Source organism: Pteropus medius, unplaced genomic scaffold, assembly GCF_902729225.1.
Source record: "Pteropus medius unplaced genomic scaffold, Ma_sr-lr_union100, whole genome shotgun sequence".
NCBI lineage: Eukaryota > Metazoa > Chordata > Mammalia > Chiroptera > Pteropodidae > Pteropus > Pteropus medius.
In genome coordinates this window covers 624,904-649,475 of record NW_024344561.1, presented here as the reverse complement: position 1 = coordinate 649,475, position 24,572 = coordinate 624,904, and the positions used below count along the sequence as shown (strand labels likewise).

Here is a 24,572-nt window from a genome sequence, read left to right as displayed (position 1 = left end):
CACTGACATTAGCCTACAATTGGGCAGAATCATTTAACACAAAGAATACACACTGCAGAGTATCGGTTGTTGACCCTCCTGTTCACGTGGCTCACTGGGAGCTGTAGCTGGCGGCTGCTGCCCAGCATCACGAGAGAGTATCATACCACATATCACTAGAAAAGATCAAAATTCAAAATTCGAAGTACAGTTTCTACCAAATGTGTATTGCTTTCACTCTATCGTAAAGTTGAAAAGTCATAAATTGAACCATTATAAGTCGGGGACCGTCTGTACTCACAGTGACCCCACTTTCCTCCAGATTCTTCTTCTCATCGACATCGAGCAATCCTACATCAACACGAACCATGAGGACTTCATTGGATTTGCCAAGTATGTACTCTCCAGGATAGCGGCTGGCGGGGTGGCAGCGGTGTTCTTTCTCAGTCAAGTTGGGATTCCCCTCAGTGGGCCGGGGCACGAGAGTCTCTCTGTCAGGGGTCCTAGGGTGAGAGCACCTGGAAGCTTGTCTGGGTTCGTAGCGGCCCCATCCCCATTGTCCCCAGTGCACCTCCTATGGGGCACCCAGTGGTTAGTTTAAGGAAGAAAATGCAGTCCTGGAGTTACTCATTAGGACAAAGCAAAGCTAGCCAGCACCCAGTGCTTCCTTTCCTGCAGGACTTCTCAGAACCTTTCAGACTCCGGTGCAGCTTTCCCAGACTCCCCATACATACTTGGCCCTTCCACGGAGCGTCTCAGGGTCAGGGCTGCCCAGGATCTCCATGGTTTCCATCTATATGCTGTAGATTTGAAATCAGAACCTTCCATGGAACCTGGATACGGGGCCAAAGCAGGGAGCTCTGATTTCAGCAGGATATAGACATAACTGCCAGTGGTCTCAGGCATCACCCACCGATTCCGTCAGCCTCTGGGCCCCCCTCAGGAAGCTTGGGTGCCACATGGATTATTCTGGTGGCTCACAAAGATTTTCTTGCCTGAGCCCAATAGAATACCAGACCATTGGTAGCCAACTTCCTTATGTCATTTAGATGTGCCTTCTGTGTGCCAGACCCTGTGATAGCAGTAAGCAAGCACAGACCCAAATCCCCACCCTTGAATGAAGGTCTCATGCTGGGGACATACATATACCTGGGCATTTAGGATGCAGTCTGGTCAGTGCCAGGGCGGGGCTGTGTAGGGCCTGTGGGAGTCCAGAGGCATGGCCTTCTGGCATGGCCTTGGTGGTGCGAGGAGGCTTCTTTGAGGAGGGGTCTGCTAGAGCCCAGTCGGGCTAGCAGGCTGGGGCAAGAGGGTCTTTCTGTCAGGGGTCTCTCCGTTGGGCCAAGTAGTTAACCCAGATAGAACATTTATCAGTACACTCAACACCATTTATTAAGCCAGCTGTTCTGTGCTGGGTACAGGGTAGGTGAGTGGAATGAATGAATGAATGAATGAGTGAGGGCATGGTCAGAAGCTTTGGGCCCAGCTGGGCTGTCCCTGCTGGGGGGAGACTGGGGGGGACCCTGGCCATGGGCCGTCCCTCAGGCGGGGTTCTCAGAGCCTGGGGAGCAGCCCCTCCTGCTCCTGTCCTCCAGCTCCAGGTGTGTGTGGGCTGAAAAGGCTGGTCCTCCCTCTTCAGTTTGCTACTGTTTTCCTCACCTTGATGTCTCTGCTTTTCACACTTCATCCACAGTTCCTTCTCACAATTTCTCCTGTTTTTCCTTTGACCACTCCACTCTTTCCTCTGGATTCCTGGGCCTTCCCACCTCCCCCAGCTGTTACTATACTGAGCAGCTGGTGACCTGGTGGGTATTGCCTGCTGTGTGCCTTTTTCCTGGTGTGTGAATGGCTGGGGGCGGGGCCCAGGGTGCCAGGCTCCGCCCAGCCCAGGTATAAGTCAGGGGCCCGGGCCTGAGTAGGATATCCATGGCCACACGAACAGCCATGGAGTGCTGTCTCAGAGCCTTTGGACTAGGACAGTGAACAAGCCAGACTTGGGTCCTGCCCCTTCAGAGCCTACACACTGGGGACACATTGTCATTGAACAAATTGTCACGGGAAGGTGAGAGTTGGAAAAGAGGGTACACAGGGGTTTTGGGAAAGGGGAGTGAGAGACGAGTCCTGGAGAGACCTTCCCAAGGATGTCGTGACAGCCAGATGACAGGTAGGGACCGCAGAAAGCGTTATAGACAGGAAGGAAGGCTGAGGAATGGGAACATAGACCACACGAGGGGGAGGTGAGTGGTCAGGCCCCATCACCAGGAGGGCCTTGCAGACTTAGGGGAGGACTTAGGACTCCTCCCACCCCCAAGGCAATGGGAAATCTCTGATTAGGTGCAAACAAGTGGACCGCAGGGAGGGGGTGGGGTGGCTGAAAGGCCCTTAGGATATAGCACATCTGGGACCTCTCTAGCACTCAGCCATCAATCACCATGTGTGGCTTAGCTTGGTCCTATCTCCTTTAGGTACTATTGATCAAATTTCTTCCTTTGCTTAGATGTTCTGGGCTGCTTTCCCACTGCCCTCTAAACACTAAAAACAGGGCCCAGAGAAAAAAGCCCTGTAATAAACTTATCAAATAAACTCATTGTTAGAGAAATCGTTGGATAAAATTCTGCCTCCGTTCTTAATGTTTCAACTTTACTGATCAAGGAACAGAGGCTATATCCTTCACGCTCTTGGGTGCACACACTATTCAACAGCCAACTTGAACTTTAAGGTAAAACCCCAGAGGCAGTCAGTAAAGGAATGAAACAAGATGATTTGCCTTTTCGTATTGTTGGGAAAGTTCCAGCTAAAGCAATACAATAAGAAAATATGACGCCTGAGTAACAGGAGACAGCAATTGTTTGCAGATAGCAATATGATTGTTCCGGGAGGAAATATATTGGGATGAACAAAGGAGCTAAGTAGGTGTCCACATATGAGATATGTGGCTTCTCTGCACTCATCATTTCCTGGCACAAACCGGCCAGGAGACAGGATAGAAGAAGAAGAAAAGAGATCTGGGGCTATAGACAAATAAGGGACCTTGCAGAAACATACCCTGTTAACCTTGACTGTCCTCTGGTTTGGGTCAGGAGCCATCCAAGATGAGTGGTGTTTTATTGGCAAGTAGCCGTCCCAGTCTGATCGCCCGGGTCTGACAACCCCATGGTTAGAGCCACTTAAAACTTGGTGCAGGGGTCAGGGGTAGGAATTGAGAACAAGCGGAAGCCTCAGATTTTTGACCCCTAAACAGTCTGGTGCTCAGGTTACTCTGAAGCTGCTATGGGTACCTTCCAGACACCTGGGACTCCAGCTCCCCTTGCCCACTCTTGGAGGCTAAATTTTGGAGTGGCCAAGATTAGGGCCTAGAAGCCTCTGTTTAACTCCATACGTTTTCTCATTCCATGAGCCTAAGCTCTTCCCCTTGGGCAGCTCTTTATGTGCAGGGGGGCTTGTCTCTGACTGTTCTTAACTGGTCACTGGCCCTTCACATAGGGGAGAACCCCATCTGGGCCGTGAGGGCCTCTTGCTCCTTGCCCCTCGTGGCATCTCACCTGCCTGAGCTTCTTTGTGCTTTGGTTTCAGTGCCCAGCAGAGGAGCTCACAGCTGAACAAGAAGAGAGCCATTCCCAACCAGGTAGCCACCCCTCCAGGGCCTGCAGCTCTACCTTTGGGGGCGGGGGCGGAGGTAGGAGGGCACTAAGGGACCACTAAGCCTGGCAATGGTGCCTGGCATATGGCATGCCCCACCAGATTCTGAGAGCCAAAACTCTGACAGGGCCAAAGGGGCTGATTTTGTGCATCTGGAAGGCCCTGTCCGAACATCCAAGGCCATGAACTTGACCCTCTAGGCAGCCCAATAACCATGGTGTCTGCAGCCACATTGGATTCCCAGCCCCAAAAGTTCCTTGTCCTTTGCCTGTGGCAGACATCACTGGTTGATCTTAGCATCCTTGCCCACTGCGCCTAGAATTTGGAGCCTGTGGGAGGTTGCACTGTGACAAGCAGTTTGGGGAGGCTGGGGGTGCTTTGACCCCACACCTAGAGAAACCCTAAGCTACACACAGGGTTTTCTGCCTTGATGTTGTGCCCAGCCAGAGGCCTGTGAAATAGGAACAGCTTTATGTTTGCCAGTATTAGGTACTTTTTTTTTTTTTTTTTTTAAGAAAACCATCATCTTTGCAAAAATTTATGCCAGTGTCCCGTACTTCTCCACATCGGGCTGGGGTGGGGACTCTGCTTTTTATCTTGCACGATTATAGAACCCTCTGGAAAAGAAGGGTGTAACCACTGCATGATCTTTTTTTTATTTTATTTTTTTGCGCTTGCCATAGGTAATATGTATGTTGCTTTTTTGTTTTGGGAAATGATAATGAATTAAATATTAACACCATGAATATAATTAATAGCATGTAATTTTTTTTCTTTTGCTGTTTTTTTCCCCTCTGCTCTTCTTTCCTCCCATTTTTGTGCTTTCCCTGCTTTTTCTCTGTCCCCTCATGTCCCTTATGTCTCTTTTTCTGCACCTGCTCTTCTTCGATTTACCCACAACCCTAACTTTGTATTTTCAAAGGGAGAGATCTTGGTAAGTACCCACTTGGCGTGGCAGCGATATTAGAGAACCTAGTAGTGGTGGTGACCCCACCACCCTTAACACTCCCTTACCCCTCAAGTAACAAAACAACTAAAAGTCAAACTAACCTAAAAACCCCCTGCCACGGCCAGTGCCTGAGGTCGTGTGGCCCCGGGCATAAGCCGACTCACACAGACACTAACTAACCTGATTGCTGCCCTGGTTGAAGGCTCACCCGTCCGGCCCATTCCTGACATGTTGACCTGGTTCCCTGTAGGTCAGGGATGGCAAATACTCGGCTAACATCCCACACCTCCTTCCCCTCACATCCCTGGCCAGGGAGGATTTGCTCAAGCCCTTCTGGAAGTTGCCACCACTCTATCTCCAGTGCAGACATCACCATGAAGAAATTGCCCCATCCTCTGCTCATGGCAGACATTACTAATTGATCCAGCACTCTTTCTCTTGTGCCTCTCCCCTGTCACTTGCCCACGGCAGACATCACTAATCAACCCTGCCATCTTTTCCTAAGCATGCCACCACTCCCCATTCTATAGCAGATGTGACTAGATTGACCAGAGATTTTTTTTTTTGTCCCACCTAATAGCTTTGCGTGTGACACAGTTTCCTGGTAGACATGACTAATTGATGAGGGAACTCTCCTGGATGCTGCCACTATCCTGCCTCCGTGGCAGATACAAAGGTGGATTAGGCTCTTCTGTTCCACTTGTCCCCATTCCTTATCCTTTGCCTGTGACTGACATCACTAGTAGATCCTAGTGTCCTTTCCCACTGCGCCTAGAATCCTCACCACAGGACTCCAGGCAGTTCCTACATGTTGATTGCTGTGGCCCCCACATGAGTGGTATTTGCCATCCCTGTTGTAGGTTACGCCTCCTTTCTGTGTGCGGCCCGGCCCAGTGGGGAGCAGGTACTGCACACATCTGAAAGTTGAGCTCTTTTCAAGGTGCCCACCTCCAGGCAGCTGGCTGGCTTCAGCCCTGGCTCTCCACCTCCGAGAGCACGGCCTGGGCCTCCAGCCCTCACAGAGGCCTTCTTCTCTGGGACGCTCACCCACCACCAGCCACTGAGGCAGCTGGGCCAGACCCACTGCTGCCCTCTGGCCGGGATCTTCTGGCAACTCCAGGATCTTTCCAGTAGCTGAGCTGATCCTGTGCCAGAGCCTCACTTGTGCTCAGGGCCTAGAATTTTCTCAGAAGATACAGAAAGGGCCAAAGCTGGGCAAGGTGGGGGGTCGGGGAGCAGTGGTGGCAGAATGGATTCTCCTTGGCCCAAGGTCCCATTTTCCAATGTGTCACCCCCATTCCCCTTTGAACTTGAATGATTTCCTGCCTCTAAACAACCCAGGGGCCCGCTTCTCCGAGGAGGCTTAGTCTTTCTTTTCCTGCTGGTTCCCACACCCCTGGCCACAAAGTATGGCTGGTCCCTGGGTCTCCCAGCCATGGTTGCCATCCCATGGGACCCTCCCCTGGGAGGAGGCTGGCCCACCCTGCTGATGGGCCCCAGCTGTGTTGCTTCTCGCCTGCTTCCCATGCTGTCCCTTTGGCCCTTCCTCCCATCTGGGCGTGCCTGCATATTTGTTGCTGAGCACCCTGGAGCATGGGAGCCCTGCACGCCTCTTCTGTCTCCGCGACCCACCTCGCTCCTGTCTCCCATCCGCCTCATTCTAAGCCCAGTCCCCTTGGGCACAAATCTGGCTTTCAGATGAGGAGGCCCAACCGATCACTTCTTTTCCTCTAGACTCAGCATCTGTGTCTGCCACCCACAGCTCGTACCTCTCCAGGGTGGGATTTTGTCTCTGACCCCAGTTGGGCTCCCAGGACGGTAGCTTTCTGTGTGGCTTGAGAAAGAAGAGACCTCGGGGCTCTCTAAGTCTGACTAGCAGCCTCCCACCCTGTGGCCACATGCCCTGTAGCACAGCCAGGGCCCCGCCTACCAGCTCTGACCACTATTAACCAAGGGTGGAGGCAGGCAAGCCAGACCACTGAGGGGTGGTCAGGGCACATCTGCCCCCTGGGAACCAGGCTGGGCCCAGGGATGCAGAGGACTTGCCATGGGAGGATTTTTCGGGGAGCATTGGAAACCTTTCTCTCCACACCTCCTTTCTCCCTCCCCTGGCTGTCAACCAGTGACTGAACTGAAGGTTAAAAGCACCTACTCTGTGGGCCTGATCTAAGCCAGGCAGGCCCCACCCTGTCCCTGGGGGCCAGAGGAGCAGGCATGAGCAGAGCTTTGGAGCTGGATGTGGTGGCCAGATGCAGGGGCTCCTTCCTGGGTCCTATTCAGGCTGGCCTTGGGCCTGCATCTAGAGATCAGCCTTACCCCACAGCATGATCAACCTGAGACTGAGGGTGTTCTCAAGACTCAAGACTTTCAGTGCTAAACTGGGGCTTCCAGGGCAAACTGGGGTGAGTTGTTCACCCTGGTGCCAGGGAGGATTCCGTGACCACGTTGGACCTGATGGCCTCTGCCCCCTTGCCTGCCAGGCAGCCCATAGGTGGGCAGGTGCCAGAGATCACTGCCTGCTCCCTGACGCCACAAGACTCCCAAGGGCTGTCTTGTCATCCCAGGGAGGGAGAAGTCTATGCCCTTGGCCTTAACAGGAGCTTCTAGGTGGCATCTCATCCCCAGCCTGGGCAGGGACTTCTGTGTGCTCCCTGGGGTCTCCGGAACACTCTGTGGCCACCTCTACCTTTGTGGCCTCTGAGGCTCAGGGTCCACGCCCAGCCCTATTTAGATATGGCAGGCCTGGGGGCAGGTCAGGGTAGGCAAGATGAAGCCCCTCCTGAGACCTACCCACTAGGAAGGCATGCGGGCCCTAGAGGCATGCCTGCAGCCTCACCTAGGGTGCTTTTGCCCCACCCCCCAATCTGGGGTCACAACACCAGCCCATCCTAGCTGTCTGTAGCCACACACAGCCTACCCGCTGCAGCTTGGCCTAGTCTGTCACTGCCTCAGCCTGAGGCGGCCCTATCTATGCCTCCATCCGCTTCCTGCTGCCCGGGGTTCCCAGTCCAGAGTGGTAGGGGCTCCGGCCTACACAAGGCCTCCATGGCCCAGGGAACATGGGAGCATGGTTCCCAGGCTGCCTATGTTTAACTGTCAGGTGAGTTCCCCATGCAGGCCTGGGTTCTGCTTCTCATTCAGATGACAGCTATGGCCAGATAAGCCCCATCTAGGGGGTCTCCCAGGCAACGACCCCATCAGGCAGAGAAAAGCTGGACCATAGGGCTTGAGGCCAAGGTGGGGCATATCCCCTGCAGGTCCCCCAGGCTCAAACCTATGTTCCCAGCCCTCTGGGTGGAGGTGTTCCTGTATCCTCAGACTCAACAAAAGAGCCTGTGGGGAAGGGAGCCCTGGGGTGGGGCTTGTCAGAGCAGGTCCCTGTGCCCACCGAGCACCCACCCCAGCCAGCTGGACGGATGAACTGACAAGAGTAGGCAGAGCAGAATTGTGGCTGCGAGTTGAGCCTCTGCTGATTGGCTCCTGATAGGAGAGAGAAAAAGCCACTTTATTGCATGTACGACTGTCCACCCAAGCGAGCGCTGGTTTCCAGCGGGAAGTGCTTGGGGCGAGGCAGAGTTGGGTTGTCTGTCTTCCGGCTGGAGGTGTCTCTGCCTTTGTCCCCTGACTTCCTGCCTTGCTGGGGGTGAGGGCGCTGGCTGCTGTGCTGGGGGTGGGCCGGGCTGGGTGGTGGATCCCCCACTGAGCTGCACCCTATCCCCCAGGTGATCCGCAGGGGCTGGCTGACCATCAACAACATCAGCCTGATGAAGGGTGGCTCCAAGGAGTACTGGTTTGTGCTGACGGCTGAGTCTCTGTCCTGGTACAAGGACGACGAGGTGAGTAGCTGGAGGGGACGGGCTGTAGGGTGAGAATGGGTAGTCTGGGTGGTTCCTCACTCATTCACTCACTGGTTTACTTGTGCACTTACTTGCTCACTGTTCATTTGAGAAAGGTTTCCCAAGCACCACTGTGCTCAGAGCTCACCAATACGATGGGAACAGCCAGGGCTGGAGGGTGTGGCAGGCATTGCATATCATATCCCTCACGGCCCCCTGTGGGGTCCAGCCTGATAGAGGAAAGGGAGATGGTGGAGGGAGCCACTAGCAGGCTGGAAACGAACCCCAACCTCCAAAGACACAGCAAGGGAGAGCTGCCTTTCAGAGGGGACACAGCCTGAGGTCAGGGTCTTACACTCACAGCTGGGGTGCTGGGGTTCTCTGTGGTCAGCAGCCTACATAAGCCCAGCCAGGCCCTTAGCCATTCTGGGCCTCAGTTTGTGAATCGGGTAAAGTGGCCCCTGCCTACTGTGAGGTGCTTAGCCGTAGTGTCTGTCTTTAGGACGTTCTACCGGTGCTTGTCCTTATCAGAAGGGCACAGGGAGGCCTCATTGGACAGCACCAGGAACAGTGACCACAGGGAGCAATATCGCATGCTGCTTCATGGTGGTCTCCGTGAACCTCCGGTGGGGGGCTGTGTGTGCACCCCCAGCCCAGTGGGCAGCCTCTCTGGGCAGCACTGCTGGCACTGCCATCCAGGTCCCTCCTCTGCCTCCGCTTTGGCCCATTCTCCCATTCTGAGTGGCCCATGTCTTTACTTAGTTCTCTTAATGGAATAGCGTAACTGGCAGAGTGGCCTGGGAGTGAAGCCACTTCTTTGAATCCTGTGCCATCATAGGCCAAGAGTTATTAGCAAGGGGCACTGTATTTCTGTCATTTTCCTTGGTTGCCTTGGGAGAGGCTCACAGGCTCTCCATGTTGGTATTAGGTGTCTGTGACAGAGGCTCAAAATGAAGGTACTTAAAAAACAAGCATGTTTCTCCCGTCCCTGGTGAGCTTGGTGGCCCTGTGCTGTGAGGCTGTCCAGGGTCCAGGCTTTGTCGTCTCTGTTGGCTCCCCTTCATGGCCCAAGATGGCTGCCCCCGTGCCCATCACCCTATGGCCTTTAGCGGCCCCAAGAAGGAAAATAAAGGGCCTGATAAGGAGGGTGCACACATCGCTCCGCTGACATGTCCCTGACCAGAATCTAGTCACATGGTCACTGTGTTTCCTGTTCACCTGGGGTAGCATAGCCACCAACCCAGCCCAGGTGACCCTGGAGAAGTCAGGCTTTTCTGGTTGCCCCTAGAGCCCCAGCTCTCCTCCCCATAGGGGTTTGGGAGGAACCCCTGCAGAAGTAGCTCACTCCAGAGGCCTTGCTGGAGGCTGACCCCATCCTGGGCCAGCCACGCCAGGCTCAACCGTGTGTGCTTCCACCGAGGCTCAGAGAGAAGGCAGGTAGAGCTCTGTTGGGGCCCCTTGGTGGCCCTTTTGTTTATGAAGCCCACGCCCTGTTCCGGGCTCACTGGCTGAGGCTACACGTGGAAGGCACCCTCCTCCCCTTCCTCAGAAAGTTCTTACATTTTGTCAGTGAGGAAACAGGCTCGAACAGTGACTTGCCCCATGTCACAGAGCAGAGAAGGGTCCCTATGAGTAGGTACAGGGCATGAGCTTCCTGGCCTGGACCACTGCGCACAGCCCAGATATGGTTCCTCTAAAGGAAAGTGCTTGGAGATTAGGTCATCTCACTCCTCGTGAGGCCAGAGACTTACCCCTGGAATGTTCAGGAAATCCAAGTCCTCCAAAAGAGAGGGACTGTGTCTGGGTGGCTGTTTCTGAACCAGGGTGGGGGTTGTCCAGGCCCCCACAGCACCATGGTGTTGGGATGTGGAAGGGGGCGAGACCAGGCATTCTACAAAGAACCCATGTGGTCAGAGCAGCTCCTCAAAATGGCCGGATGAGGGGTAGGGTGACGCTTTCACATTTTTCCTCCTCCGCCCCCACAGTCTGAAACCCAGTCTGCTCTGTGGTTCGTCAACTGTCAGGCAAGCTCAGGGCAGGTCTCTCCACTTTTCGGCTTGGGGGTCCCTAGGGCCTGGCACCAGCCTTAGAGAGCTATAGAGGGGCTTTAGGGCCGAAACCCCAACCTGTTTTGCTACATGGAGCAATTGTGAGTCCAGTTTCTCTTCTTTAACTTAAGAAGGGGCCGGCCCTTCATTTTCTCCTCATCTGGGGGTTGAAAGCAGGAGCCTCAGACTCTCCCTTGGGGCCTTAAACCAGAGGCAGGGGAGATGTTGGCAGGAGAGTGGAGCGCCCCCTGGCAGTAATGAGAACCAGCAGGCCCGTGAAAGGAGCCCTGTGTGTGCCCCAGACACAAAGCAGGCTCGGATCTGAAGAGCAGGAGCAAAACCCTGCTGTTCCCCCGCCACCCTTGAGACCCTCAGAGTCACACGTGACGGCTACCCCCATGGCTTAGAACAGCCTCAGAGAGGGGCAAGACGCCTACCCGTATTTCTTTATTTGAAAAATAAATACGAGGAGGTGGTTACAGCATGGGGTAGTAGTGGGGCGGTTCAGTGAGGGCCCCCAACCTCACGGCCAGCGTCGGGGCTCCCTCTGCCTTCCCCTGGTGCCTGTTCTCCCACCCAGGCCCTTCTGGATTCCAAAATCTTGTTTAAGTCTCTATCCCAGTGGGAAACAGGGTGGTGGGTGATTATACTCACCTCTGGGTCTGCCTCGTTGTGGGGGTGGCAGCAAGTTTGGGGGGGGCCCAGTCCTGATGTGCTGCTGGCCCGAGCCCAGCCTAACCAATGTGCAGACTACTGTACACATTCAGAGCCCCCTGAACAGGTAGTCTGAACACTGGGCTGGCGGGGCCGGCTGTTCATCCCCCGGGCCCCCCAGGCAGCAGCAGGGCCACCACGCCTCAGCACCTCCGAGCAGGCAAGGAAGCCACTGCTCCGCCTGTGACAATCCGCTTTGGCTCTTCTGACGTGGCAAGGCTGGGCCGGCTTGCATCTGGAGAAAGTTGTGGGTTTTCAGGAAATCCTAAGGAGGGGGTGGGCGGGAGGGAGGGTTTGGTTCCATGGCCTCTGCACGCAGGAGACGGTCTCCTTGGGGGTCTGGGTGGGGGCGGGCACACGCATGCCTGTGTGTGCGCGCGTGCGTGTGTGTGTGCACGCTGGCAGCCTCAGGAAGGGAGCCGCTGTGCTCTGGGCGGAATCACACTGTAAACAGTTCCAGATGTAGCGTCTTGCTCAGGGTCCGAAAGGACTGTGACTCAGTTACTTGGCCTGGCCAGCTGACTGGAAGCTTCCTGCCTCATGACATGGCAGGGTGGGGCAGTGAAGGGCCTTCTACAGACTTCCAGTCAGGGAACTCCCACCCTGGCCCCTTCTAAAGCCCCCAAAACTTCCCTGAGAGGTTGGAGGACGCCAGGCCTTGTCTGGGACACCATTTCTTCGCTACCCACCTCCCAGGTCTTCAGCCTGAGGGGGTGGTGCTTCCATCTCAGGCCACCAGGCTCCTCTTCCTGCCTCACCATGGCTCAGCCCAGAGGAGCACTCTGTCCTGCTTTTTCCCTGCCCAAGCCTGGTAGGCTGGCCCTGGGGCCATGAGAGTAAGAGGCACACAGACAAAAGAAAATCCCTGGTGCCTTGTATGCGCCAGCTTAGGGGTTGGTGTGTGCTCAGTACTTTCACACATTGTGTCAATCCTAACCTCAAACCAGGAGAGCAAGACTCTTGTGCACCTTTGACAGATGCTGAGGCAGAGGGGAAGTGACTTGCCCAAGGGCACGTGGTCGGGGAGGGGCAGAGCTCGCTGAGCTCCCAGTGCTAAAGGACTGAGTTCACGCACCACGCCTGCCACTCGCTCCTGCCTCCCTGCCTACTCCAAGCCAGGCCCCACCAGCCAGGGAGCACCCAGCCTCCTTCCCTCCATCACCTTGAATTTGGAAGCAGCAGCCATGTTGGGCTTCTCTCTGGGGCCTTCCTGCAGATAGGGTCAAGATACGTGAAAAGAAGTGGACTGCTGAGTGAGGGGGCAGATCTCAAGTTGTGTCTACTATGAAGACTGACAGTGACGCACCAGCTCTGTGCTGGGCACACAGTAGGTGCTTAGCCGACAACAAGGGGGTGGACATTGGACTTTGGAATGTGACTTGCCAGGCCCATGCCTTTGGCCAAGGGATGTGTCTTCCCCGAGCTGCTTCCCCAGAAGCCATCAGGACTGCTATGCCTGGCCCTCGCTTGGTACTTCCTGAACAGGCTGCCCTTAGGAAGCGAGTGACACTTATGTGGCTTTGGGGCTCCAGCATCGGTTTGGTGGGACCTTGCTTTCCAACTCCACTCCTGCCCTCCTGCCTGTCCTGCTCTGTGCCTTAGGCTTGTCATAAGGCTGTAGCCGAGTTAACGCTTTCATTCCCTCAGCCAGGAGGGGAGAATTGGATTCAGAGTTGGTCAGGGGAGAATTGGATTCAGAGTTGGTCAGTTTTGAGCATCCATTGTGTGTCAGCAGGGACAAAAATAGACAGGAGACCCTGCCTTTCAGGAACTGATGAGTTCAGTCCAAGTGACAGATGGCAAGCTAGGTATATAAGCAAAGTATGTTATGAGGCTTAGCACCGAGGGGAGAAATGGGTGTGTGGTCAGGGCAGGCGTTGCCAGGAGGGTCGCCTCTGCACAAAGACCTGAAGAAGGCAAGTAAGGAGCCACAAAGGCGTTGGGGGGATGAGCGTTCCAGGCAGCGGTCTCAGATGTGCAAAGGCCCCAAGGAGCAGGGAGCTTGCCTAGGGTGTTTAGGAAGCATCAAGGGGTCTGGCATGGCTGTGGCAGGGTTAGCAAGGGAGTGGCAGTGGCAGATGAGTTAATCTAAAATGACCGATATGGGAAGCATCACGTGTTGGTGGTGATCCTCATGATGGAGTCCAGCCTGGGATATCCTCAGGTCCTCAGTTAAACAGCTCAGGTGACCCCTTCCCTTCCTCCTTCAGGAGAAAGAGAAGAAGTACATGCTGCCCCTGGACAACCTCAAAATCCGCGACGTGGAAAAGGGCTTCATGTCTAACAAGCACGTCTTCGCCATCTTCAACACGGAACAGAGGTGAGGGCCCATAGGGTCCCAGGGTGGAGACTGGTGGCCTCCTTCAGTCATTCAGCAGCATCCACTGAGCACTGCCTTGGAGTGCTTGTACAGCCCTGCCTTGGAGTTTCACATTCCAGAAAGGGAGTCAGGCAAGAAACAAAAATGCCGTGGGTGCTTCTGATGGGTGGTCGCGGAAAACCTCTCTGGGCAGGGAATGGGATGAAATGATGCGGGAGCCATGGAGGGTTCTAAGCAGAGGAGGGATGGACCCAACTCGGGTGTTCACTGGCGTCCCCGTCTGCGCCACCAGTTTCAGCTGAGCCTCCTGTTTTGTGTAAGGAAAGTTCTGTCCTGCTTTGTTCTGGACTGGCCTAAAGCTCTGAGACCTGCTTTGGCCATCAGCTGGCTCCAAAAACCTTTACAGCTCTTTTAGGCTCATCACCCTCTCCCCTGCCCAAGAAGCCTTAGGGGGTTCAGGCCTATCGGGAAGCTCTTCCTGGCTGTGTGACACCAGACAGCTGTCCCACCTCCCTGGCCCTGTGACCCCTGTGTAGGGGGCGTGAAGACGTTACCTGGTATATCACTTAGGAGTTCAGAAAACCCAGAAGAATAATAGCGGAAATGGGATAGAAGTTGTGGGTTTATATATAAGTTAAGTTCAGACTTTACCAGCTGGGGAAGGTGGGGCAGCTCTGTGGGCCCAGGCCCTCCTGATTCTTCAGCCTTCTTCCTTTTTGTCGAGGATGGCTGTCCAAACTCCAGCCATTCTGATGATGTTCCAGGCAGCAGGGAAGAGGAGGAAGAGCATCGAAGGCATGCCCCTCCCTTCACGACTCCTTCCAGAAGTCTCTCAGGGCAGCCACTCCCTGACTACCAGTTGGCCACAGCTCTCACAGAGCCATGCCTAACCCCACATCCAAATCTCATGAAAGGGCTTTAGGGCAGCTTGGCCATCTCAGCCATGCCTGCCCTATAGGACAGGATAGGGTACAGGTACCGCTACTGTCCTGGTGCCTCATGAGAGTCTGGGTCAAGTCCCAGTCACTTAGAGAGACCCAGAGCTCACTATACCCAAACCAGGCCCACAGTCAGGGTCAAGCACATGCCTCTCCCTCCCTCCACTGAAGGAATGTCTACAAAGACTTGCGGCAGATCGAACTGGCCTGTGACTCACAGGAGGATGTGGACAGCTGGAAGGCCTCATTCCTCCGAGCTGGTGTCTACCCCGAGAAGGACCAGGTGAGGAGCCGCCCTGCCCTTCCTGGCCGGCGTACCTTCGGCTGAGTTCACACTGTCTGGGAGAGGAAGGGGGCTGGGGTCTCATAGGATGGGTCATTTCCAGGCTATATTTGCTACAACTCTCTGAAGGCACGTAGCCCATACCCTTGAGCAAACAAAACAAAGGTGGGGGCAGTTGTCATCAAGGCCCAGACAGGGACGCATAGGAACTGGGATCTTGTCTGCTTTGTCCTTCCTTCTGTTCATGAGGCAGAGTGAACATGGCTACACTTGGCCCCCAAATTAACATGTTCCACTTTCCAAGTGAGAGGCTCTAGTCCACTTTGGGCCATGGTCACCCCATCTGGGCAGCTCAGGCCAGGGGCAGGCAGGGCCACATGGTTCCGATGTGGCCATCAGGGGTCAGCCCTGGAGGGTCGGTTGTGGGTGGTCCAGGGCAAGCAATTCCCAGACAAGGGGGTCTTTCCCACGCCCACTTTAGGCTGAAGTCACCCCTCACTGCCTCCCTTCCCAACCCTTGCAGGCAGAAAACGAGGACGGAGCACAAGAGAATACCTTCTCCATGGATCCACAGCTGGAGCGCCAGGTGGAGACCATTCGCAACCTGGTAGACTCCTATGTGGCCATCATCAACAAGTCCATCCGTGACCTCATGCCAAAGACCATCATGCACCTCATGATCAATAACGTGAGTGCCTGGCCCTCCAGGGCCACCAGTCATGGGGAGGGGCCAGGGGTGGCCCCAGCCAGATTTGGCCTGAGCACTGTATAAAATCAACAACTAGAGTGAGTCACCACCTTTTAAATACCAAAATCAGGATTCCCAGCCTTTCTTGGGAAATTGGAAGGTGCAGGCCACACAGGGCTCACACTCCCATTTATCAGGTAATTGAAGCTAACACACACAGGTATGCTTTCTCTAAATTAATTTCATTAGTCTTACAATAACTCTAGGAGAGAGAGGGACTGCTATCATCCCCATTTTATAGACAGGAAAACAGAGGCCCAGAGATGTCAGAAGAGTGGGAGGCGAGATTCAAAGGCAGACTGAGCCCACCCCCAGCTATGGCCCGGTGTTGGCAGCCCACCTCTACCCCTGGGCATTAGCTGCCTGCCCCAGGACTCGCAAGCCTCTCAGGGCTTCAGGCTTCTCTTTGGTAAAATGCAGCTATACTGATGTCTCCCACTCCAGCTGCAGGGAGGGTTCAGGGGTTCGTACTTCAGGCCTTCAGCTCTGCAGGAAGCTCTACAGACCAGGTTGGATTTGTGACTATAAAGACTCTACAACAATCTAAAATGAAAATCCAAAGTCCCTTCCCTTTGGCTGCATTCTTCACAGTCTCCTCCTCAGTGGTGACCAGTGTTCAGTTTCTTGGGTGCCCTGGTATATTCTTCACGTGCATGTGAGATTTATGATATAAATGGTTATCCAGCTCTGAAATTTTAATCCTGTAGTTCTCGTTGAAGGAATTTCTTCCACAGACTTTTGCCTATGTGCCAGTTGAGCACATATACATTGTTATTCTTTTTGGTATTGTTTTGTAGTGATCACAGATGGGAAATCTCCATTTAATAGACTCCATTTAATAAACATTCATTCTATTGCCAGAAAAAAGAATGAGGACTATCTCCACATTTATAATAATTTTCATTATTAAGTGCAAAATATCTGGAGTATAATAACAGAATATACGGGAAGGCTTTTTGTGTGTAAGGTTCCGTTTGTGTAAAAAGGGAGGAGAAATACATATATATTATATATGCATAGAAACCTCTGGAAGTTTGTACAAGAACCCGGTGAGAGCAGTTGTTTCCTAATAGGGGAACTCGGGGGCTAAGGAGGCCAGAGTGGACGAAGGAGTTTCTGCGGCACCTTTTTGTACCTTTAGGTTATATTTTTCCTTTTACCAGGTTTTCAGAGTTTAAGTGTTTGAATAGCTGATGCATTTACATAGTTTGCAAGTTAAAAAAAATCAAACGTGGTCATCTTTTCAGATGTTGAAAGTTTGAGAAAATTTCTAATATAGACAGTTTATAGGAGTCTTCTGTTACGAAGTATCACATATCCACTAAATCTATGTATTTCAGTCTCAAGCCACTCTTGACCTTAATGGGAATACTCCGGAAGCATCGCCTCTAAAATAAGGAGCAAGTTGGTTATTTCCACTTTCATTTAACTTTCTTGTAGAGTTACTAGCCAGTGCAGTTGCACAAGAAAAATGATTTTGAGGTGTGAACATTGAAAAAGAATGGGAAAAATTGTTCCTGTTTGTTGAAGCTCCTGTACACATGAACACATGTACCTAGAAATTCCAAGAACAGTAACTGAAAAGCTACTGTATCCTGTAGGAGGATTCAGGAACAAAGTATAAAATTAATGAATAGAAACTAGTACAGTAAGTCCTCACTTAATGTCATCAGTAGGTTCTGCAACTTTAAGCAAAATGAGGTATAACAAAACCAATTTACCATAGGCTAACTGATATACACCTAAAACTAATATAACTAATGTAATATTGTATACCAACTATTCTTAAATAAACAAATACCATAGGATAATTGATATAAATAAATAAGAGGTTGCTACGACATTGTATCAATGATATAACTAAACAACATTGAACTAAATGACATTGAGCTAAACAGTGTTATTGGAGGACCTGCTGTAGTTTTTGAACAAAAGCAAGTTGGAAGATAATATAATAGTGGAAAAGATAGCAATAAAAGAGATCAGATTCTAGGAATGAGTTTAATAAGCACCTCCTGAAATGGGTTGGAAGAACAGTTAAAAGTGTCCCTGAGGGATTTGGAAGACAGCTGGGTGGAAAGCTCATCTGCCCTTTAAACATCTTATGTGTTCTACGATAAAGACAAAGAAAACCCTGTCTAGTGTGGTGGATGCTTTTCCAGCCAGTCGTAATGGTCAGCTGAGTTCACGGTCGGTGTGATGGGAAGCTCTGACTTCTCCGACCCTTACCCCCAGACGAAGGCCTTCATCCACCACGAGCTGCTGGCCTACCTGTACTCATCAGCGGACCAGAGCAGCCTCATGGAGGAGTCAGCCGACCAGGCCCAGCGTCGTGATGACATGCTGCGCATGTACCATGCACTTAAGGAGGCACTCAACATCATTGGGGACATCAGCACCAGCACCGTGTCCACGCCCGTGCCCCCACCTGTTGATGACACCTGGCTCCAGAACACCAGCAGCCACAGGTCCGAGAGGCCTGGTCACCCACGTGTTGCAGAGGCTGCTGCCTACAGGCTCCCAGCTCCCCCCGTGTGTCTATCAGGGTACAGCCTGGGTGGGCAGGGTGAAGGGGCCCAACCCAGAAGGCACAGCACTCAGGGCTCGTCACAGTGGGAGCAAAGGGACTGGGAGAGAGAAGAGTTAAAGTCCTGCCTGTCTCCTGGTGTCTTCTATTGCTTCAGCCCAAATGGAAGCCAGAGAGGGCAGGAGGGCCTGGGCGACGCCAGCCATGGGAGTTGGCCTCCTGGGGCACAGAGCACAGCCTAGAATGATGGCAGGTGGGGGAAGATCTGGAGGGGCAAACAGAGGGCATAACCAGCCCATCCCCTCCCCGCTGACTGCTCCAGAGCTGTTGGACAGAAGTGAAACCATGGCGTGAACAATTCAGAGAATCAGGCAGGGACTCCTAGCCAGCGGAAGGGTGGGCACTTGGTGGGAGGAGTGAGGGTAGGTCAGGGATGTCTCACAGAAGTTGTCAGCCCCACTGAGGCTGCAGGGGGCCATGGACTTACTCAGGGAGAGAACACAGCATCCAGCCTAGGGAGCAGTGGGTGCTCGGGCCCAGTGGAGAGTCTGTGGGACACCTGGGGCAGGGACTTGTGGTCTCCGGAGGCATTTGGACTTGATTTGGAAGGCAAGGCTGGGCTCCAGTAGGATCTTCGACTGGAGGGTGGATTGATTGGAGGGGGCACAGAGGTGAGGAGGTCCGAGAGGGGCCAGTGAGAGGGCAATGCCTGTGGGAGTGAGGTCAGAGGGAAGCAGGAGCCCTTGGTGGCCAAGGACAGGTTTTGAGTGGGAGGACAGCCATCTCCAAGCCGGTCTGGAGGATGGGTAGAGGATCCCGGTGCATTGCCCTGGCTTTGCCCAGGACTAGGTGCTCAACCCCATCTCCCTGGGTGGTAGCTGGTGCCACCCCATCTCAGGCTTCTGTGGCCACACTGGCATGGCCAGTGCTCCTGCCTGCCGTCTCCAACTCACACCCTCTCCTTCTTTCACAGCCCCACTCCGCAGCGCCGACCCATGTCCAGTGTGCATCCGCCAGGCCGGCCCCCAGCAGTAAGGGGCCCCACCCCTGGGCCTCCCTTGATGCCCGTGCCGGTGGGGGCAGCAGCCTCCTTCTCAGCGCCCCCCATCCCATCCCGGCCCGGACCCCAGAGCGTGTTTGCCAATAATGACCCCTTCTCGGCCCCGCCTCAGATCCCATCTGTTGGCCAGTTCACCCTGTCCCCCTGGGGTGCCCAGAATTAAGAATCTGGCCTTACGCCCCGCCTGCCATCTAGAGCCACCGGCCTGCACCCTGCAGGGAGCTGAGTCACCAGCATCTCCCTTTGACTGGTGGGGAAACTGAGGTCCAGAGAGGCCAAGTCACTTGCCCAAAGTCATGGAGTAGTAGAGTTGGGTGACTCGGGCTCTAGGCCTGTCCTCCACCTGAACAGCTGGGCTTACCACGCAGCTTAGAACCTCTCACACGGGGACTCTTCTGGTTTTTGGCTTTTGCTTCCTTACTGAAGACACCACATGTCTATTATGACACAGTTCTGCCCTGCCTCTCTCAACCCTGCAGGCCAGGCTCTCCCCAATTCTCCCATGAGGAACCTGAGGTCCAGGGAGGGTGGGGGACTTGCCCAGGGTCACGGAACAAATAACACCATTGGGGTACCAATGCCTGGGCTTGGGAAACTCCTTCCTGGCAGCCTTGGGAGCATCTAGCAGAGAGCACGCGCCCTGGGGCGGGGTGGTGGGGCCTGGGTCCTCACTGTTGCCCTGCTTCTGGCCTCACTACCATCTCTCCCTCCCTGTCTTTATTCTCTTTGCAGCAGAAGACCCCCGGCTGCGCCCAGCCGGCCTACCATTATCCGCCCAGCCGAGCCATCCCTGCTCGACTAGGCTACGGGGGGGCATGTTCTCGGGGGTCCTTGTGCACCCTCGGTGCAGAAGCTTCAGTGGTCTGGGCCCCTCCACACCCCTGACCCTCCCATTCCTGTGCCACGACCAGTCTCCCTGGCTTTCCTAACCCTGGCCTAGTCAGGGGCTGGCCTGGCCCCCATCCCCAGCTGGACACAGCACTGAATGAAGGGGCCCTGGAGCCCTGGGGCAGGGTAACCAGGGTGTTGCACTTTGGGGGATGGGGCCTCAGGTAGCAGAGGAGGGAACTGCACCCTGAGCATCATTCTTGAATAAGGGATCCCAGCTTGGGACAGGGGGGACTCACCCAGGGGCTTCTCTGGACTAGAAAGCCTAAGTAGACCAGGCCTTCTGGAAGCTGGGCACCAAGGGCACCTATGCCCAGTCCTTGCTGGGGCGCAGGAGTGTGTCCTATACTCAGCAGCGGGAACGTGCAGTGGCAAGCCAGGCCCAGTGGGCCCAGCACTGCCTGCCGTGCCCGAGTTGTACATATTCCTTCCTCGGCCGTATTAACCACACGGCCCAGCCTTGGCTGCCGGAGGTGCCTTTGCCAGGTCCGGAACCTCAGCTCTGCTGGCCTCGCTGTCTTTCTCCTCCCGAGGCCCCCTCCTCCTGCTGGGTCTCCAGGGTGGCTTGGGCTCAGGGCTGAGTGGGTGGGGAGGCTGTGGGGGCCTCTCGGCTCCCACCCAGGCCTCCCCCAGAGGGTGGGCCCCCGGTGGCCACTCTCTGAGCAGATCTCGCTCGCTCCTCGCTCGGTTTGACCACTGTAAGTGCCTGCACTCTGTATCCTATTAATAAACTAAAATAAAGGGAAGAAGCTTCTGGTGGCTGCTGTTGTGGGCCTTTTGTGTTGGTGTTCAGGCTGAAGACGTGGGCTGCTATCTTCTTCCAGGAGGCCTCTGAAGAGGAACCCACCCTTCCCAGCATATGCTCCCGCACACCTCACTCATGGGGGCTCTGCTCTTGTGGGGAGGTTTCACTTCTGGAGGAATCCATGCTATGCTCTGGAGAGGCTGCTCCTTAGCTAACACCTGCCTCAGGTTTGGGGCAAATGTTCCTCCGACACCACACACACACACACACCACCCACCCCCCCAGCCCCTTTCCACCTCCCCCTCCCCAGGGCAGGCATTGGAATCACTGAAGAGAGAGGGACTCCTGGCCCTCTATCCCAAGTTGTGCAGTGGACAGGCCCCCTCTCAGCCCCAGGCCTTCTGGCCCAGCAGGGGACGCAGTTAAACTTTGCTTTCTGATTTTTCTCTTATGCCCAGGCGACCACCTCCATCGGCTCCCGCCAGACCCTTCTTCTGAGCTTCGTGGGAGACCCCTCCCGCCTGCCTGGCTGCCCCCTTGGGGGCAGGTCTGTCCCAGCTGGTGTCCCTGAGCCCCAATCACCAGGCTCTGTGATTTTCTGACCATAATTTATTGGCTCCAGTCCCCAGGCAGACCGGTTGCCCTTTGTTCTGTGAAGCTCCAGTGCAGGCTTTGGCTGGGCCACCCCGCAGCCCTGTCTGGGGCCCCTGCAGAGAGATCGGGAAGGGCGGGTGGTCTTACAGGCCCCTCTCCTGAAATTCTGTTACCAGACCTCACACTCAGACCCTGCTGGGCTGAGGAACCAGGCCCTTTCCTGTCAATAAAGTGACTCTCCTAGAAAGAACACTGCAGCCTCGTCTCATTCCCAGCCCCTGGCATGAGCAGGCTGCCCCCAGCAGCAACAACAGGCCTCAGGTGGAGCAAAGAGAGGAAGGAAGGCGTAGGGTCTCCTAAGGAGCAAGCCCCTCCCACCACGACCTGGCTTCTGGGCCAGTAGAGAAGGAGAGGGGAAGTTTGCTTCCTGGGCCCCATCCCACACCAGGCAGTGCTGGTGCAGCTGAAAGGCTCAGGCTAAGGCACATTTATAGTAGGGGACAGAGGCGGGGCCAGAAAACCCCAGGGTTGCATTCAAATGCTGCAGTGCTCCCCATGCGTAATTTCCAGGAAAGTAGGTACAACCACTGAGCTACCCCTTCTGGATGGCCCAGACCTGCAAGCCAGCCAGTGTTCCCAGCCTGGAAGAGCAGACACGTATAAGGGCCATACCTCAGGCCCAGACTGCACAACCTCCCCTCCTGCAGGAAACTAATTTGGGGAAGGGACCCCCAAGTCTCACATGCATGCGCCCTGCTGCCACTCCTTTTCCCTGTTCTTCTGTCAGAGGCAAGGGCTACGTAGGCACGGGGCGCTTGTCCTGGAAGAAGCGCTTAAGTGTGCAGACCTGTAGCACAGCCACCAGCAGCAGCACAGCCACGTTCACAGCTGACCAGAAATTGACCCGCTCCAGGTTTCCCTCCTGCAGGTTGCGGTCACGTGCCTCAAATGCTCGCAGCAGTGTCAGTGTCTGGATGCTGCGCTCCAGCCGGATCCTCATGGTCTCAATAGACTCCTGTGATGCACAGGGAGGGGCAAAGTCAGGCCTCTGTCCTTTAGGGAGCAGACACTGATAAAACTGGGGAAATGGGGTGAGAATCCATGTTGCTGGGGGAGAGAGAGCTGAGAACCAAACTCTGACCAGACTGCGTGCCTGAGTCTAAATCCTCATTCTGCCACTCGTTGGCTGTGTGACCATGAACAAGTTAACCTCTCTGGGCCTCAAGGCCCTCAGAATTGCTGTGAGAACTGAATGCTTAAATAAGTATAAAGAAAGCTGTTACTAGTGGTTAACAGCACAGGTGCTGAAGCTAGACTGCCTGGGTTTGAATATTGACCCTACCAGTTGCTAGCTGTGTGGCCTTAGGACAGTTACTTAGCCATCCTGTGCCTCGATACAATGGGAGATAATTAGAGCACACTACCTACTTCATAGGGTGGTTATGGAGGTTTCATCAGTTATTTAAGCCCTTAAAAACGGCTTACACTAGAAATGTACTATTTTGAACTGAGCTGCTACTGTTTAATAAAGTTGGGGGCACCTGCTACTAGGGGAGGCTAGGTGAGGCCAAGGAGGACCCCAGCCAAGGCGAGAGGGCAGGGGCACACTGCTGTCCAATGCCAGAGATCTAAGAAGCGTGGCCCCAGCTCAGCCTAGGCGCACCTTGATGTCCTCCATCTTGACATCCAGCATCTCCTCAGGCTCCACGGCCTCTGCCCAGCCTTCAACCTCCTCATCATCCTGCAGGCTGTCAAAGATGAGTTCGAAGAACACCAGCTTCTCAGAAATCGTGCTGAAGGAGTTGTCAAAGCACAGCTTGTAGTCCCCAGCCTCCGTGGGCTCCACCCTGGACAGACAGACATGACCCTGAATGGCCGGCCAGCCTGACTTTGAGAATAGACAGGGAGGTAACCCGAGGCCGCTGGGGATGGGTAGGGCTGAAACCCAACCCCAGCAAGCAGCGGGACTTAACTCACGTGTGCACCCCGTCTGCCTTGCGAGACTCACTGACCAGCAGCACGCCCTGAGGGCTCTCCAGAGTGAAATCTACATCCAGCCCAGCACCTCCAATCACCTGGGGGCAGGTAAGAGCGGATAGAGGAGTAGGGGGTAGACCAAGGACACGTCAAAGAATGCCAGGGCTGGACCACCCGCACAAACCCATACAGACCACCAGGCGCCTACCTGAGCACTGACGCTTACACCCGCAACCTGGTCTTGCCCCCACCCGTCCTTCGGGTCGCGACCCTAGCCTTAGCTCCACCCCAACTGGTACGACAGCTTTGGCATCGGCGTTCATCTGGTCAGTACCCCATCAGAGTCCTTGATCAACGATTACCTGGCCACGCCCCTCATTGGCCACGCCCCAATTGAGACGACTGGGTCCAGCCCCAGCCTGGAGAAATCCTCGTGGTGGCCACGCCCTTTCCCCTAGCGCATCCCGGTCACGCCCACCATCGCCTTCAATCCGACCCAACCCTTTGGCCACGCCCACTCCCGACGGTCCGACACTAAAGTTCCCTCTTCCCGATGGCTCCACCCTCCAGCTTTCTGACTCTAGCCCCGCCTTCCATTTCTCCCACCCCTCCCGCTCCCATGCGCTGTCCCCGCCCCCTCCACCTCCTCTCCCGAGCTCCGCCCCCGCTCTTTTACGTACGGGCTCCTCCCCCTATCTTTAACGCGAGCCTCGCCGTAGGGGCTTGGCCACGCCCTCTCCCCTGCCTACGCTCGCTACGCGGCCCAGGTCCCTCTACCTGGTACTCGGTCTCGAGGCTTGCGTTGGCCGGCGCGGACTGGTAGAAACACTGCTTCCTCCCGGCAGGCAGCAGGAACGTGAACTCGCCGTCCTGGATCGGTGGGGGTCCTGCCCCTCCCACCCCCACTGACGGCAGTAGTAGCCACAGTGCCCAGGCTAGGGCCGCGCTGGCCGCCATCATCCGGGTCACCCTCCGGTCTGCTAACGGGTCGCGGCTCCTTTAAAGGCTAGCCCTGCCCACCTCTGTTGCTCGGCGGAGCTCATTGGCGGCCGCTTCTGCCCGTTGTCGGAAACCGGCGGGAGTGAAGGAACCCCTGAGAGTTGCCCTAATGAATCCCTGATGTGCCCGACAAAGTTCAGCCTTTTAGGGTCGTCTTTCTGAAAGGCCTCCAATTCTAGTCTCAATTGCTGGTGAAGGAAAATGATAAAAATAAGTACCATGATGGCGCGTCCTTCTCAGGCAAACGTTAAGACAACTAAGATGGAGGCGGCCGGGTCCTAAAGCACAGCCTGCGGTTTTCCCAGAGTACGCCGCGCGTGTTGACCGT

General features: G+C 54.8%; 2 protein-coding genes and 1 long non-coding RNA gene across 6 annotated transcripts in view; 1 reads left to right on the top strand and 2 right to left on the bottom strand.

Annotated features, from left to right (window-relative positions):
• Positions 1-20,690, top strand: part of DNM2 (dynamin 2) — an 82,650-nt gene extending 61,960 nt beyond the window's left edge. For 2 of the 4 annotated variants that reach the window (XM_039873182.1, XM_039873181.1), the window contains exons 12-22: positions 302-372; positions 3,553-3,604; positions 4,541-4,552; positions 8,290-8,403; positions 13,376-13,485; positions 14,595-14,706; positions 15,230-15,394; positions 17,690-17,922; positions 18,955-19,162; positions 19,314-19,330; positions 19,738-20,690. In XM_039873182.1, coding sequence (XP_039729116.1) covers positions 302-372; positions 3,553-3,604; positions 4,541-4,552; positions 8,290-8,403; positions 13,376-13,485; positions 14,595-14,706; positions 15,230-15,394; positions 17,690-17,922; positions 18,955-19,162; positions 19,314-19,330; positions 19,738-19,843 — 1,200 coding nt within the window. In that variant the 3' untranslated portion in view covers positions 19,844-20,690. The remainder of the gene's footprint in view (positions 1-301; positions 373-3,552; positions 3,605-4,540; positions 4,553-8,289; positions 8,404-13,375; positions 13,486-14,594; positions 14,707-15,229; positions 15,395-17,689; positions 17,923-18,954; positions 19,163-19,313; positions 19,331-19,737) is intronic. The other 2 variants (XM_039873184.1, XM_039873183.1) reach the window with 1 other exon arrangement.
• LOC120610853 (uncharacterized) lies at positions 4,112-11,379 on the bottom strand. The gene is made up of 2 exons (XR_005655018.1): positions 10,155-11,379; positions 4,112-8,633 (listed from the first exon to the last, which is right to left on the bottom strand). It is a non-coding gene; the product is annotated as an uncharacterized LOC120610853 (long non-coding RNA).
• TMED1 (transmembrane p24 trafficking protein 1) lies at positions 15,618-24,331 on the bottom strand. The gene is given in 7 exon segments (XM_039873185.1): positions 15,618-18,246; positions 18,469-18,644; positions 18,646-18,690; positions 22,116-22,283; positions 22,932-23,115; positions 23,246-23,343; positions 24,023-24,331. Coding segments are annotated over 7 exon segments (966 nt in total). The 5' UTR covers positions 24,206-24,331; the 3' UTR covers positions 15,618-18,134.
• Between the last annotated feature and the right edge of the window lie 241 nt (positions 24,332-24,572).